Below are 13,452 nucleotides of genomic sequence, written 5' to 3'. Positions count from 1 at the left end.
TTTCGAAGGATTTTTTTGTCGCCGCATTGTTACAAAATAGATTAGAAACGAAGTCGCTCCTGGGCCCAGTAAATAAACTGTTGGTGCGGCCGCCAGAGATACGTCCTCCCAGCCGACAGGGCGGGTCCCGGGACCCATGTCGCATGACCAGACCAGGGCCAACCCCTGCCCCAGACCAGGGCCAACCCCTGCCCCCACGGGGGAGACACAAACAGGCTTCTCCATGCGGATGCCTCTGGGAAGGCCCCGTCCCACCCCCGACTTCGTGCGGTAGGCACTGCAGGGGCTGTTCTTTCCGTAGCCCCATGGCCCGTTTTTAAAAGCCTTTTCAGGACTGAGAGGCAGCACTGTCCTCCCATTGTTCATCGCTTTGCTGAAGCGGGCACCAGTAACGTCTCCATTGTGAGATTTGTTGTTACTGTATTTGGCATATCGAATGCACCATGGGGAGCTCGCCGGGCTCTGCTGTGCAGGCAGGATACTCTCGATAGCTTGCGGGGCTCTCCAAGAGGGATGGAGGAATCCAATCCGGTTGGCCACATGCAAGGCAAACAACCGCCCTCCCTGCTGTACAGGGGCTCAAATTAGACCCAGCACCACTCAAGTTCCCCTGAGCACCAGCAGGGGGCACTGCTGAGCACTGAGGCAGAAACAGCCCCGGAGCACCCCTTCTTTTCCATGCGACACAAAGCTGCTTTCTCCCATGTCCGCTGCTGCCAACTCCCTGCAGGCCGCCCGTCCTGCCCAGACCCTGTATGGCAAAGTGGACACCCCCCCCCCCAAGGACCTGTGCCCAGGAGGGCCAGCCAGGAAACAGCCATCAGGGCCCTGGGCCCCAAGGCCACCAGCAGGCCAAACGACAGAGGAGGTGGGTGCCAACGGTGGCCGCCCCCTCAGGGCCCCTCCCCAAGTCCCTGGCTGCTGGCACTCAGAGGTGGGCACTCGAGAGGCTGTATGCTGTGAGCGTGCCTGGGACGTGCCCACCTGACACCCTGCCGGGGTCTCCCCGCGCTCACTCCTCCCACAGCCACCCCCCATAAGAGTGCCGCCTCCCCCCCCCCCCGCCCCCGGCCTTCCGGGAGCAAGTCCCCCTCAGTCACTGTCCCGGGCATGTCACTGTCCTCCTTTGACTCGTTTCACAGGTGGCAAAACAGAGCCCTGGGAAGGGGGTCAGGAGCAGAGGCAGGAGGGACTCCGCGGGTCTCCCACAGGGTGGGGTGGGGTGCTGGCGGCACCCACAGATAACGCCTGCCTCCTCGTGGGGGGGACGGGGACGGATGTGGACGCACCGGGGTGGACAAATACAAGAGCCCAGCCCGACCTGTGCTCCTGCGGCCCCCTCCGCCGACAGACAACCTCCTGCTCCGTTGCCTTTTTATTAAAAAATAGATCAAGAAAATATACACACTCCGGTGGCCGCGGGACGGGGCGGGGGGCCACAGCAGTCCTGGGGGTGCCCGCGGCCAGCCCCGGGGGCCTGAGCTGGGGAGGGCGCGCGGGCGGGCGGGCGGTCCGGGCGGGGGAGGTCTCTGGGCGGTGCCTCGGTCTCCCTCCCCGCGCGGCCTCAGGCGTCGATGGCCTTCCAGCGCTCGCTGTCGGTGCTGTTGATGCTGCCGGCGTGGCAGGGCATGGAGGCCACGTCGTCCAGGCAGGCCCCGCCCGCCGCGTCGAACTGGGTGCTGCCCGTGCTGGCCTCCAGGCCCTCGCGCCGGGCCACGCCGTAGGGCTGCGGCAGGTGCACGTCGGGCTCCTCCGCCTCGTCCACTTGGCATTTGTAGGAGAACAGGATCTTGGGCTCCGAGCTGGCGGGAGGGCGGGGCGGGGTCAGGAGGGCAGCCTGGCGCCCCTGCAGGCCTGGCCCACCTGCGGGGACGCTGCCCCCGGCTTACAGGCAGGAGCCGCAGCCCAGAGGACACAGGTGCGGCGCAAAGCGCGGTCCTCCTGGGCCACCCACGCCCACTCCCCTCCCCGCCTCCACCCCCAGCCCTGGGCGCGCTCCCGCTGCTCCCGGTGCCAACAGGGGTGCGGCCGCGTCCACCGCGGGCCCCACCGGGAGCTGCAGGACCCGCAGGCCTGGGGGCTGGACACTGGACACAGGGAGAAGGGGCGGCCCCGCCAGCGGCCCCAGGCGCACGCGCACGAGAACTTGGGAGCCCCGGCTCAGGGGCCCCGCCCCACCCTAATGTCCAGCGCTGGCCGGCCGGCAGGCCAGGGGGACACTCACCCGAAGAAGCCCCGGAGGAAGGCCACGTAGATGAGGGGGGCGAAGAAGCTGAAGTAGAGGAAGGTGGTGGCGTCCACGCAGCTGGACGGGGCAAGGCGGCGGGGTCAGGGCGGACTGGGCGCTGGGGGCCCGGCCCCCCACGCCCAGCGGGCCCGGGGTGCTGCCCACCTACCAGAGCCCCTCGATGATGTCGGCGCACAGCAGCGCGCTCCCGAGCCCCTGCAGCAGGTTCAGCAGCGCCAGGATGCCCGCGTAGACGTAGAAGCTGCGCCGGGCTGCAGGACCCCGGTTGGCCATGAGGGGGCGCCAGCCCGGCCCGTCTCCCCGCCCCGCCCCAGGCCTCGGTCTCCCCTGGCCCCGCCCCGAGCCTCAGTCTCCTCCCCTCCCCGCCCCGAGCCTCAGTCCCCCCTCGCCCAGCCCCGTGCCTCAGTTTCCCCGCTGCACCCACAGGGCAGGGAGATGCGTTCCTTCAGCGGCGTCTTGGGGAGCACCACCACCAGCGAGTAGACCTGCGGGGGACAGGGCGGGGCTGAGCAGGACGCGGGGGTCCCCCTGCCTCGCCCACCACAGCCCCCCAGGGGAGGGGGCTGTGCGGTTAGGGGGACACCCCCGCCGTGGCCTCACCAGGAAGAAGAAGCAGGAGCTGACGAGCCAGAAGTGGCGGCCCCCGTGGCCGTAGATGTTGAAGTCCTCGGCGGAGAGGTGGGCGTCGGGGTACAGGATCTCCAAGGTCCCCTGGGGCGGGCCAGGACATCAGGGGACGCTGCCCGAGGAGGGTCGCCTCCCCAGAGCAGTCCCCGAGACGGCGCCCAGGTTCCCCTGCAGCGAGCTAGGGTCCCTGCCGCAGCCTGCCCTCGGGCCAGGTCCTGCCCACTGCTGGGCGTTCAGCACAGGGTGCCCTGAGAAAGGGGCGTCTACATGCACAGCGAAGAGTTCTGCGCATGCCTCGGTGTCCCCAATATCCCCACCCCAACTACTGATCAGTCCAGGGAGAGGTGAGGCCAGGACGCTGCTGTATTAACAAAGCCCCATTCATTGGTTTGGGCCACACATAGCAGTGCTCAAGGCTGACTCCCAGCTCTGTGCTCAGGGCTGACTCCCGGCTCTGTGCTCAGGGTTTACTCCTGGCTCTGTGCTCAGGGCTCACTCCCGACTCTGTGCTCAGGGCTGACTCCTGCCTCTGTGCTCAGGGCTGACTCCTGCCTCTGTACTCAGGGCTCATTCCCAGCTCTGTGCTCAGGATTCACTCCTGCTTGTGCTCAGGGCTGACTCCTGGCTCTGTGCTCAGGGCTTACTCCCGGCTCTGTGCTCAGGGCTGACTCCTGCCTCTGTGCTCAGGGCTGACTCCTGGCTCTGTGCTCAGGGCTCACTCCCAGCTCTGTGCTCAGGGCTCACTCCCGGCTCTGTGCTCAGGGCTGACTCCTGGCTCTGTGCTCAGGGTTTACTCCTGGCTCTGTGCTCAGGGCTCACTCCCGACTCTGTGCTCAGGGCTGACTCCTGCCTCTGTGCTCAGGGCTGACTCCTAGTTCTGTGTTCAGGGCTCACTCCCAGCTCTGTGCTCAGGGCTCACTCCTGGCTCTGTGCTCAGGGCTGACTTCCAGCTCTGTGCTCAGGGCTCACTCCTGGCAGTGCTCTAGGCTGGAGTGATAGTACAGCGGGGAGGGCTTGCACACAGCCAACCCAGGTTCAATCCCCGGCACCCTACAGGGTCCCCCCGAGCACTGCCAGGAGTATTCCTGAGTGCAGAGCCAGGAGTCAGCCCTGAGTACTGCTTGGCATGGCTCACAAAAACAAAACAAAACAAAAGAACCCTTTAATCAATTAAACTTTGAGACTCTGCCTCGATAAACATTCCAGCCCTGACCCAGGACCAGGAAAGCTTTGCTGCCCACAGAGCCTCTCCTTGCCTCCTCCAGGAAGCCCTCCAGGCGGCACCTGCCCCACAGGTCCCCTCACCTGGGTAACAGAGTAGGCCAGGGACAGCACCGTGGTGATGGCCAGCACCCGCTTGATACTTGACTTGCTCTCCAAGTGACCTGGAAAAACCGTGCTGGCCGGTCAGTGGAGCCAGTCGAGTACGCGGGGACCCTCCCCGCCCTCCCCCCCGCAGCACACGCACCAAAGGCCAGGCCCAGGATGACCACGCTCAGCTCGATGGCCAGCAGGAAGAAGCGGGTAATCTCCCACAGGATCTGGACACAGAGTGGGCAGAGGGTTGGGGGGGCGCCCCACCAGCCCCCCTCCAGCGCCCAGCACCACCCCATCCCGCCTCCCGGGGCCCGGCCACACCTTATCTGCGACCGTCGCCGCATTGGACGAGCTGACCGTCATGGACACCACGGCCCGGGCGATGCCCACCAGCGCCACCACGAACACCTGGGCAGAGGGCAGAGGGCGCAGCGCCTTGAGGACAGGAGCTGGGCCCCGGGTCAACCCACAGGCAGGCGGGCAGCAGGAGCCCCCACCCCCTGGGCCCACAAACCCCACCCCCCACTCTGTCCCCCCACTTCCGCAGGTGCTCTTGGGGGGGCTCCACCCCAGCTTAGGGCTGCGGGCGGCCAGGCAGCACATGCCCCTCCCCTGCTGTAGGGGAGGGTGGGCCCCCCCCAAGGGTCCCTGAAGCCAGGTGAGATGGCACAGGTGGCGGGAGGGGTGTCCCCAATGCCAGCTGTGCCCAGGAGCGCGGGGTCAGCCCTCAGTCCTCAGACGCAGACACACTCGGGGGGCCGAGCCACAGCTGCCCCATCCCCGCAGGCCACGCGGCACCCCTGACCACTGCTCCCCCCCAGGCCGGACACCTGTGCCAGTAGGTGGACAGACCATGGGCTGGAACCTGCCCCCCAACCCCAGGACGCTCAGGGCACTTCCCGGTTTTGTCCCCCCAGCTCCCACCCCCCTCCAGCCCGGGAGGGCGTGTCAGCTCAGACTGGCGCTGGGCACTCAGACACCCCATGGGGCGAGAAAAGGGTAAGTGGGAGGAGCTGGAGCCATAGCACAGCGGGCAGGGAGTTTGCCTTGCACACAGCCAACCCGGGTTCAATTCCCAGCATCCGATATGGTCCCCTGAGCACCTCCAGGAGTATTTCCTGAGTGCATGAGCCAGGAGTAACCCCTGAGCATCGCTGGGTGTAATTAAAAAAAAGGGGGGAGAAGGGAATGGGGCCAGACGGTACCATCGAACCCCTGGGGCCAGCCGGACCCAATTGAGGCCAGCAACAATTCCCGGGCCCCGCCCCACCCCGCTCCCGCCCGCTGCGGCTGGGCGGGCTTTGCGTGCACCCACCAGAATGTAGAAGGTGATGAAAATGGGGCTGGAGGTGACGCGGATCTTGGCCCGAGCCAACGGAAGTTTCCAGAGCAGGAAGATGAAGAAGAGCACATTGGGGATGAGCAGCAGCAGGTCCCAGTAGCGCACCCTAGTGGTCAGGGGCGGAGGCCACTCACAGAGAGTCTGGGTCCACCCGAGCCCCCTGCCAGGCACTCACACAGGCAGACCCACTCACACGGGCACTCACGCACACACTCATGCATGCACTCACAGGCACTCATTCATGCACTACACACACTCATGCACATACAGACCCATGCACAGACACTCATGCACCCACAGGCACACGCACTCACACACTCACATGCACACCCTCGCACAAACTCTCATGCACACACACACACATACACACTCATGCACACACACATGCACTCACGCACATTCTCACTCGTGCACAGACACCCTCGTGCACACACTGACTCATGCACATACACATGTGCTCATGCAGGCACTCACGCACGCACACGCACGCGCGCAGGCCTCACCGCGAGGCGCCAATGTCCTGGTAGAGGAGCAGCAAGCAGCGGTGGGGGGCGCTGATGTTGGCAGCGGGTGGCGCGCTGCTACCGTTGGCCCACGGCTCCTCCAGGGCGTCCATCCCGCCAGCAGCTGGCCCTGGGGGGGTGGGGGGCAGAGACGTGGGTGCGGAGCAGAGGGGGTTGTCCCCGGGCTGCGACACCCGGCCCTGAGCAGGGGCAGCTCCCAGGACTGTGTGCCCAGCACAGCAGCGCCCGCTACTTGGCATCGCCCTTCCTGGCGTCTGGAATCCTGGGGTCCCTGGGAACAGGATTCCTCAGCCTGTCCCGACACGGGGTGGCCCCATGAAGCTGCGGCGGCCCCTGAGGAAGGCAGCCAGGCCTCCCTGAGCCTCACTGTGCAAGCCCGGCTCCCCGACACAGAAGCAACTCGGGTGCCTGGTACAGAGGGGACGCCCACGGCCAGCAGGACAGAGCAGGACATCGTAGTGACCACGGTCACACAGGAGGAGGGCTGCAGGGAGCCCCGGGGGCCCAGGAGGGGCTCTCTGTCCAGGTGCCCGTGGGTCCACCCGAGTGTGGACAGTCCGGAGTCGGCCCAGAAGGACAGAGCGAGCACGGGGGTGAGGCACTTGTCCTGATGTGGGCAATGCCAGTTTGACCCCCGGCACCACATGTGATCCCCGAGACCACCAGGAGTGACCCTGAGCACAGTCCAGGTGCGGCCCCTCCTCCTGCCCAGTAATAAAGGTCTCAGCACTGAGGGCAGCAGAGCGGGGTGTGGGCAGATAACAAGTCCTGGGGATCAGCCAGGAAGATCTGAGGCCGGCAGACCAGGGACAGACGTGCGGGGCAGGTGTGCGGGAAGGGGGACTATGCCAACCCCAAGCGGCACGGGGGTCTGCACCATGGTGTCCCCCCACCAGACGCCCATTCCATGCTCCCAAGGTGCTGGTGTGTTCTGGGGTCCCCACCCCGAGACCCTCGGCAGGGTTTGGGGGCGACCTCCCAGTTGATGCAGAGACTTGACTTGGGGGACGAGGTGGTTCTGTGATTATGGCCCTGGGCTGCCTGGTATGTTGCGCTAATGGGCCTGCCCCCCTCGGAACGCCCCCACCACGCCACCCCCTGCCAGCCCACTCCAGTGAACACCGACCTGCTGGGCCAGGGCAGGGACCAAGGAAGACCCCTTGAGACGCACTCAAGAGCGGCTCCCCCTGCTGGACGGTTGTGCGCCCTGCACCCACAGGAAGAACCTGGCTCAGCACCCTGCAGACACCTGGGCCCCCTTCAAGACTGCTGGACTGGGGTGAGGGGAGCGGGGGGGGGGGGGGGGGGGCGCAGGGCATGAGCCACAGGACAAGGGTTGGCCTGGGTTCGATTCCCACCACCCACGGGGTCCCCAACGCACCGCCGTGAGTGATCCCTGAGCGGAGAGCCAGGAGTCAGCACTGAGCACTGCGGGGTGTGCGCGTCCCCCCAAACAAGACCGCGGAACCCTGGAATCCCTCTGTCCCGCTCCCCTCTCCTGCCGTGGCGCAAACCCCTGGCCCCAGACGGAGGCTCCAGGAACTGCGGGAAGGCTGGCGGAGGAGCCGCCCTCTTGGTTAGGCTTTCCCCGACAGACAAGCCCAGCTCCTCGGCCTCCACCCGCGAGGTTCAAGGACAGCTCACCCAGGGAGAAGGTGCGTGGGACCTCAGCCTGGCCGAGCGGGACGCTCCACCCTTCCCCGGTCAGCCAGGACTTCCCAAACAGCCACACACTCGCTGCTAAGGGCAGAACTGGCATCTGAGCTACATCAGCTGGACCCTCCGCATGCGGAGAGGCAGAGGAGGAGGAGAAATCTCACCCAGGAAGGGGGCGCGGAGGGACCGAAGGACCCAGAGCTGCATGGGAGCGCCTGGATCCAGCCGCACCTGAAGCTGGTCTGCCCGCCGAGACTTTTCAGTGAGAGCATCGAACCCACTCCTCCTCCCCGCCCATTCCCACTCAGGCTGGCTTCAGGCGATTAACCCTCATTTATCAATTGAACAACAATAACTGGGGCTGGGCAGAGCTGGGGGACCACCCCCCACTGGCCGCACTGCACGCTGTGATCGCTGGTGTGTCATTTCCCATCTCTGGAGTGTCACAAAGGGGCGGGTGGGTGTTCCTACCCACCAAGACGGCTGTGAGGCTTAACCCAGCAGCTGCAAAAGTCACACAGGAGCGCGCCGGGCCTGGGGCACCCGCCGGCCCCTCACCCAGCTCCCGGCTCTGGGGTTCAGTTTTCCAGCCGCACTGTCGCAGTGGGGGGTGGGGGAGCTGCATCCCCACCCACGCCCAGGTGGTGGCGCTGCTCTGCCGCCTCGCCGGACCCGAGCTGCCTGTCAGAGCCGCGGGAGCCGCGGCGTCCAAGCCCAAGATAGCACAGACTCCCAAGAAGATGCAGTCACCAGCGTCTATCAGGGGGGACGCAGGGCACAACAAGCTCACCGCTCCCGGGACGAGGGGCATCTGCGGGGTGAGGGCACTGCCCACAACGACCTCCTGCCTCCAGGGCAGTACGCGGTCCCTTCAGGCAGCAGGATGCAGGGACCCCAGCAAGGTCAGGGAGTCTGGGGCTGCAGAGTGCCGGGTGCCAGCCCAGGGCCCGGCACCACAGGGCCCAGGCGGGTGCTCCCTCCACCTGACCTCACCCACATTCCAGAGGCATGTCCCCACCCGGCTCCGGCCGCCACCTCGTCCTTCCGTGGCCGGGCTGGTCGGCCCACGGGGCACGCCGCCAGATCTGGGCACGCAGGGGCCGGCCGAGCCTGCGGCTGGGAGCACTGGACAGGGGCTTGTCCGCATCACTCCTCTGGCCAAGGGGGGCTGACCCGAGCCCACTGGGGTGGACGCAGGGACAGAGGGAGTCTCCAGGCTGTCCCAGCGCCAGCCCCAGGCAGGGCGGGGACTTCTGGCGTCCTGGAGCACAACAGGATGAAGACGAGTGCCCAGCACACAGTCTCTTCCCCTTTCAGCTGGAGGGTCAGGGGGGAGGGGGAGTCACCCTGGCCGGCCCCTGCCTGCTGCCCCAACTTCATTTCTGACTCGAGCTGCAGCAATTCTGCCCCTGACAGGGCATTTGTGCGGGCTCATTCCCCCCACCCCCGGCCCCCTCCTCCTCAGAGAAGCCCTCCAGAGCCTCAGCTGTCAGCCACCTCCTTAGAGAAGCCCTCCCGAGTTTCAGCTCTCAGGCCACCTCCTCAGAGAAGTCCTCCAGCGTCTAAGCTATCAGGTGACCTCCTCCGGGAAGCCCTTTTAAGAGTCTCAGCTGCCAGGCCACCTCCTCCGAGGGGCCCTCCAAGGCTATCTCTCCAGCCAGCTTCACTTTGCACCACCCTACAAAGTGGCCCTCGCCCTGGAGGTGGCATTCAAGTGCTCCGTGGGGCTAGCCCTACCCCCCTCCCGTGGACACAGTATGTGCTGGATGTGAAGAATCAATCCTCCATCCATCACGCGGGCCAGTGCGGCAGAGCCTTGGAGGTCGGGGACAGCCAAGCTGGGTGTCCGGCTGGCAGCTACACAGCTCCCCGGCCACTGGCCAGGCTGCTGGCTGGACCTGTCCCCCGCCTGCAGGAGGGGACGGGTCCTGCAGGAGGGGACACGGTCCCGAGTCTCCAGGCCTAACCGCCCCCCTCCCCCCCCGCCCCCCCCCCCCGGCCAGGGGTCCATGGACAGCTCGACCCCCACCCCCTGGTGGCCCGCCCCATTACCGGCTCCCTCCTGCGGGCAGCCCCTGGCCACCCAAGGGTGTCCCTGAGCAGAAAGGGGTCACTCCCCGGGGGATGGGGCAGGCGGGCCTGTCCGACACGGGGCCGGGGCCGCATCTGCACCGCACCCCCCACCCCAAGTTGTAGCTGGTGAACCCCGACATACACCAGGCTGGGGGCGAGGTGACCCCGGGGTGCGGCGGTGGCCCCCGTGTCCCCTCCGCGGGGAGACCCCCACCAGGACCTACTGGGCCCCCGCGGGAACGGGGCCCCCTCGCCAGCAGCAGCGGGGGGGTCGGGTCAGTGGGGTCCCCCGCTTACCTGCGGGCCCCCGGGCCGCTCATCCGCCGCCGCCGGGGGTGCTGGGCCGAGTCCAGGCCACGGGACTCCGGCCTGGGGGCCCAGCGCAGGCGGCCGCGCCGGGGAGCGTCGAGCAGGAGCCGGGGCCGCTCGGCGCCGTGGGCAGTGCGGGGGTCGGCGGGAGAGGCCGGCCGCGGTCAGCTGGTCCGGCCGCAGCGGCGCGCTGGACCCCGCGCGGTCCCTTCCGGCAGCGCCGACCCGGAAGGCAGGAGCGTCCTTTTCGTCCAGCCCAAACTGCGAAAATAGCCCCGGTCCCTACTGGTAACACCCCCGGCCCGCCCAGTAGCCAATAGAAATGGAGTTCCGCTGGGAAAACCCGGCGCATGCCGCGAGAGGAGCCAATCAGCGCCCTAGGGGGCGGGGCGACACTCTGGCCTCTTAAAGTCACAGGCGCGCCTCCGGGCAGCGGCCGAGCTGGTCACCCGGAAGACTGTCGGGACCTGGGATCCCCGCGCTTAGGACGCGGCCAGCCGTGGGCACTCGCGCGCCCGCCAGGGTCAGCAGCTGCCAGCCGGCCCCCGCCGACTCCCTCCGGCGCTCCTCCACCCCCAGGCTCCGCGGAGAAGCGTCCGCAGCGCTTCCCTGCGAGCTGCTCGGGGGGCGCCCCTGCAGTGGCCGCCCGTCCTGCCGCTGACCTCTGGTCCCCTGGTTGGAGGAGAGAAGGATGAGGGACATCCCCTAGCCAGGAAGGACGCTGCGTGCACTGCCGCGATCAAAGCGCCGGGGCGTTTTATTGAGCATCCCGGGGTGGGAGCCGCAAGCACCCTGCAGGGCGGTTATTATTAGCGCAGTTCTACAGGGGGAGGGAAAACTGGGGGCTGACACCCGCCCCTGAGCCGCACTACGACTAGGAAGTGACAAAGCCAGGACGCCGGCATCGAGATGTGTGAAATGCTCTCCTCTGTCTCCAACTTCATCAGGAAAGACAGCCTCCCCCTAGAAGGCTTCCCTGATTGCCCAGTACCTCCCCTCCCCTCCCCTCCCCCCAAGAGTGCTGCAGCGACAGCCTGGCCACTTTCTGTTTCTTGTTCCTGCCAGGGCCAGCCTCTGGGTAGACCAAAGGAGTCCCTCAGCCTGTCCCATAATGCCCCTTTATGTCCCACCAACAGCGGTCGCTCCAGCGAGATGACATTCATTCCCTGGCATCCTACTTTCCCATGAGCCCGTCCACCAACTAGAAGGCTCGTGCTGTGAGCACAGAACCCGGCTTGTCCTCACCCCTGGAATGTCCTGAGGCCAACTCAGTGCCTGGCACAAATTCTGGACACCCACTTAGCATAAACATCCCATGATCCGCACCCTGGGATAACACGGTGACCTTCCAGTTGGGCTCTAATGGGGGGGGGGGGGGGGGGAGGCAGGAATGGCCTTGGGACACTTGGGGACTGGTTTGATCCGAGACTTCCCGACTTCCCTTGCTCTCTCTCGCTATGGGGCTGTTTTTACCCAACCACAAACGCCCATGCCTGCTGCCCGCGGGGCTTTCTTTGGGAAGCAGGTCAGACATTCCTTAAGGAATTACCCTGGCTCACATCTAATGGAGGGGGAAAAAAAAAATCAGACTTGGAACAGTTCCAAGCTCTTGCGGGCAGGGGAATTCCCTTCTGCCCCGTGCCAGGAAAGAGCATCTTTGACCCACTCCAGCTTCGCTTCAGTCTGATGCTCTGGGGACAGTCCCAACTCTCAGGAGGTGGGTGGCAGTTACTAGTACCCAATTCTGCCATTTGGCATTGCTACCCCAGGTGTCCTAAAGCAAAGGGAGAGACAGGGTGGCCAGGAGGGGGTGGCAGGTGGGGTGCGGGAGTACCATGTCCTTTAATTCGTCAGTCTGGCCTTAAAAGTAGTCCAGGAGGTAAGGCACTTGCCTTGCATGCAGCTGACCCCAGTTCAATCAGCCAGGAGTGACCCCTTAGCACAGAGCCAGGAGTAGCCCCCAGCACTGAAACTGCGGCCAAAACCCAAAACAAATGAAGTAAAAAACAAACAAACAACAACAAAGCCTGCTCCGAAGATCCAGAGAGACAATACAGGGATTAAAGTACTTGCCTTGCATGTGATCCACCCAGGTTGACCTCCACACTGCAGATGGTTCCTGAGCACCACAGGGCACCCAATCCAATAAAACCACAGGACTGGGGAAATAGCTCCAAGGGCTGGAGCCGGGCTCTGGGCTTCAATCTCCCACCCGCATGGTGCCCCAGCACTGAGGCACGAGCTGCCTTTGAACAGCACTGGGTGTGGCCCCCAAGGAGAACAGAAACAGAGAATGAAAGCAGCCTGCAAGGAACTACTCAGGGACCCATAGGTGACATCCAGGGTCAGGCCCCAGGCTCTGGTAACTGTCCTGCCCTCGGTCATCATGTAGTTCCGAAGGTTCTGGTCACCAGCGTTGCAGAGAGCAGCCCTGGCGTCCTGCTGAGATGCCATCCTGCAAATCTGTTAGCTGTCCTTGAAGGCACAAGCCACAGCCCGGCTCCAGAGGGCGGCAGATACCAAAAGACACCCATGGGGGCTCGCCACCCTTGGGAAAGGCTGTGGAGGGGACTCCAGGGCCTGGGCCCAGCTGGACAGCGCCCCGATTCCCCCACCAAACGGCAGGAGGAATGTTCATTGATGAGTGCTCACGCCACCCAAGGAAAGGAAGGCAAATTCCAAAACCACCCCGTCTCTCTCACCATCACACGGGACCTAGTTCTTATCTGGCCATTGTTGGTGTTTCTTAGCCTCAGGCTGGGGCCACCTTCTTGCTGTGATCTCTCTGAATTAGGCAACTCTTCCTGGGGAATTCTACACTGACAGCCCGCATTCCCTCTGCAGCCAGGGAGAAACTCAGCCTCTTTGCCCCAGACTTGGCTTCTTCCTTCATCTCTCTCCACCATCCACTTGTCTAAACCAGAGTCGCCCTTTGCGGGGTCCTCCTGGGACGGTCTTTGGCTGTCCTCCGTCCCCAAGACCCATATGACTGCTCATCCTAGGGGTTCCGGTCCTCATCCCCCCCCCCACACACACACGTCCTGCCATGACCCTGGGGTCCATTCCCAGATGCCTGTTTCCCATCTGATGAAGCAGAACAAACCGCCCCAGGGAACAGCCCATCTGTAAGGCAGGAAAAGCCACAACCGCCACCAACTTGGTGACAATGTGGGATGGATTCCCCGAAGACCCACTGGTACTGGTCTCACCCTGCTGAACCGTGCAGGGCAGAGTTCAAGTTTCCTAGCTAGACCCAGGGGGTCTCTGTTTCCCTGGGTTTCCAACTTAGCCTTGTCCCGCTCTGATCAACACAAGCAGTTTAAGAACCGCAGACTTGATGGGGTTCGAGAGATTGT

The 13,452-nt window shown here is 65.1% G+C and overlaps 1 protein-coding gene across 1 annotated transcript; it reads right to left on the bottom strand.

Annotated features, from left to right (window-relative positions):
• Positions 1 to 1,363: 1,363 nt before the first annotated feature.
• TPRA1 (transmembrane protein adipocyte associated 1) lies at positions 1,364 to 10,408 on the bottom strand. The gene is made up of 11 exons (XM_056129447.1): positions 10,085 to 10,408; positions 6,038 to 6,167; positions 5,508 to 5,640; positions 4,514 to 4,600; positions 4,344 to 4,416; positions 4,181 to 4,260; positions 2,849 to 2,959; positions 2,673 to 2,733; positions 2,397 to 2,499; positions 2,225 to 2,305; positions 1,364 to 1,802 (listed from the first exon to the last, which is right to left on the bottom strand). The coding sequence occupies exons 2-11, from the start codon at positions 6,148 to 6,150 to the stop codon at positions 1,565 to 1,567; spliced, it is 1,080 nt and encodes a 359-aa protein (XP_055985422.1). The 5' UTR covers positions 6,151 to 6,167; positions 10,085 to 10,408; the 3' UTR covers positions 1,364 to 1,564.
• Positions 10,409 to 13,452: the final 3,044 nt, after the last annotated feature.

Source organism: Sorex fumeus, unplaced genomic scaffold (genome assembly GCF_029834395.1).
Source record: "Sorex fumeus unplaced genomic scaffold, SorFum_2.1 ptg000072l, whole genome shotgun sequence".
In the NCBI taxonomy this organism is placed as follows: Eukaryota; Metazoa; Chordata; class Mammalia; order Eulipotyphla; family Soricidae; genus Sorex; species Sorex fumeus.
The sequence above is the reverse complement of the archived record's forward strand: the minus strand, read 5'-3'. Positions and strand labels throughout refer to the sequence as shown.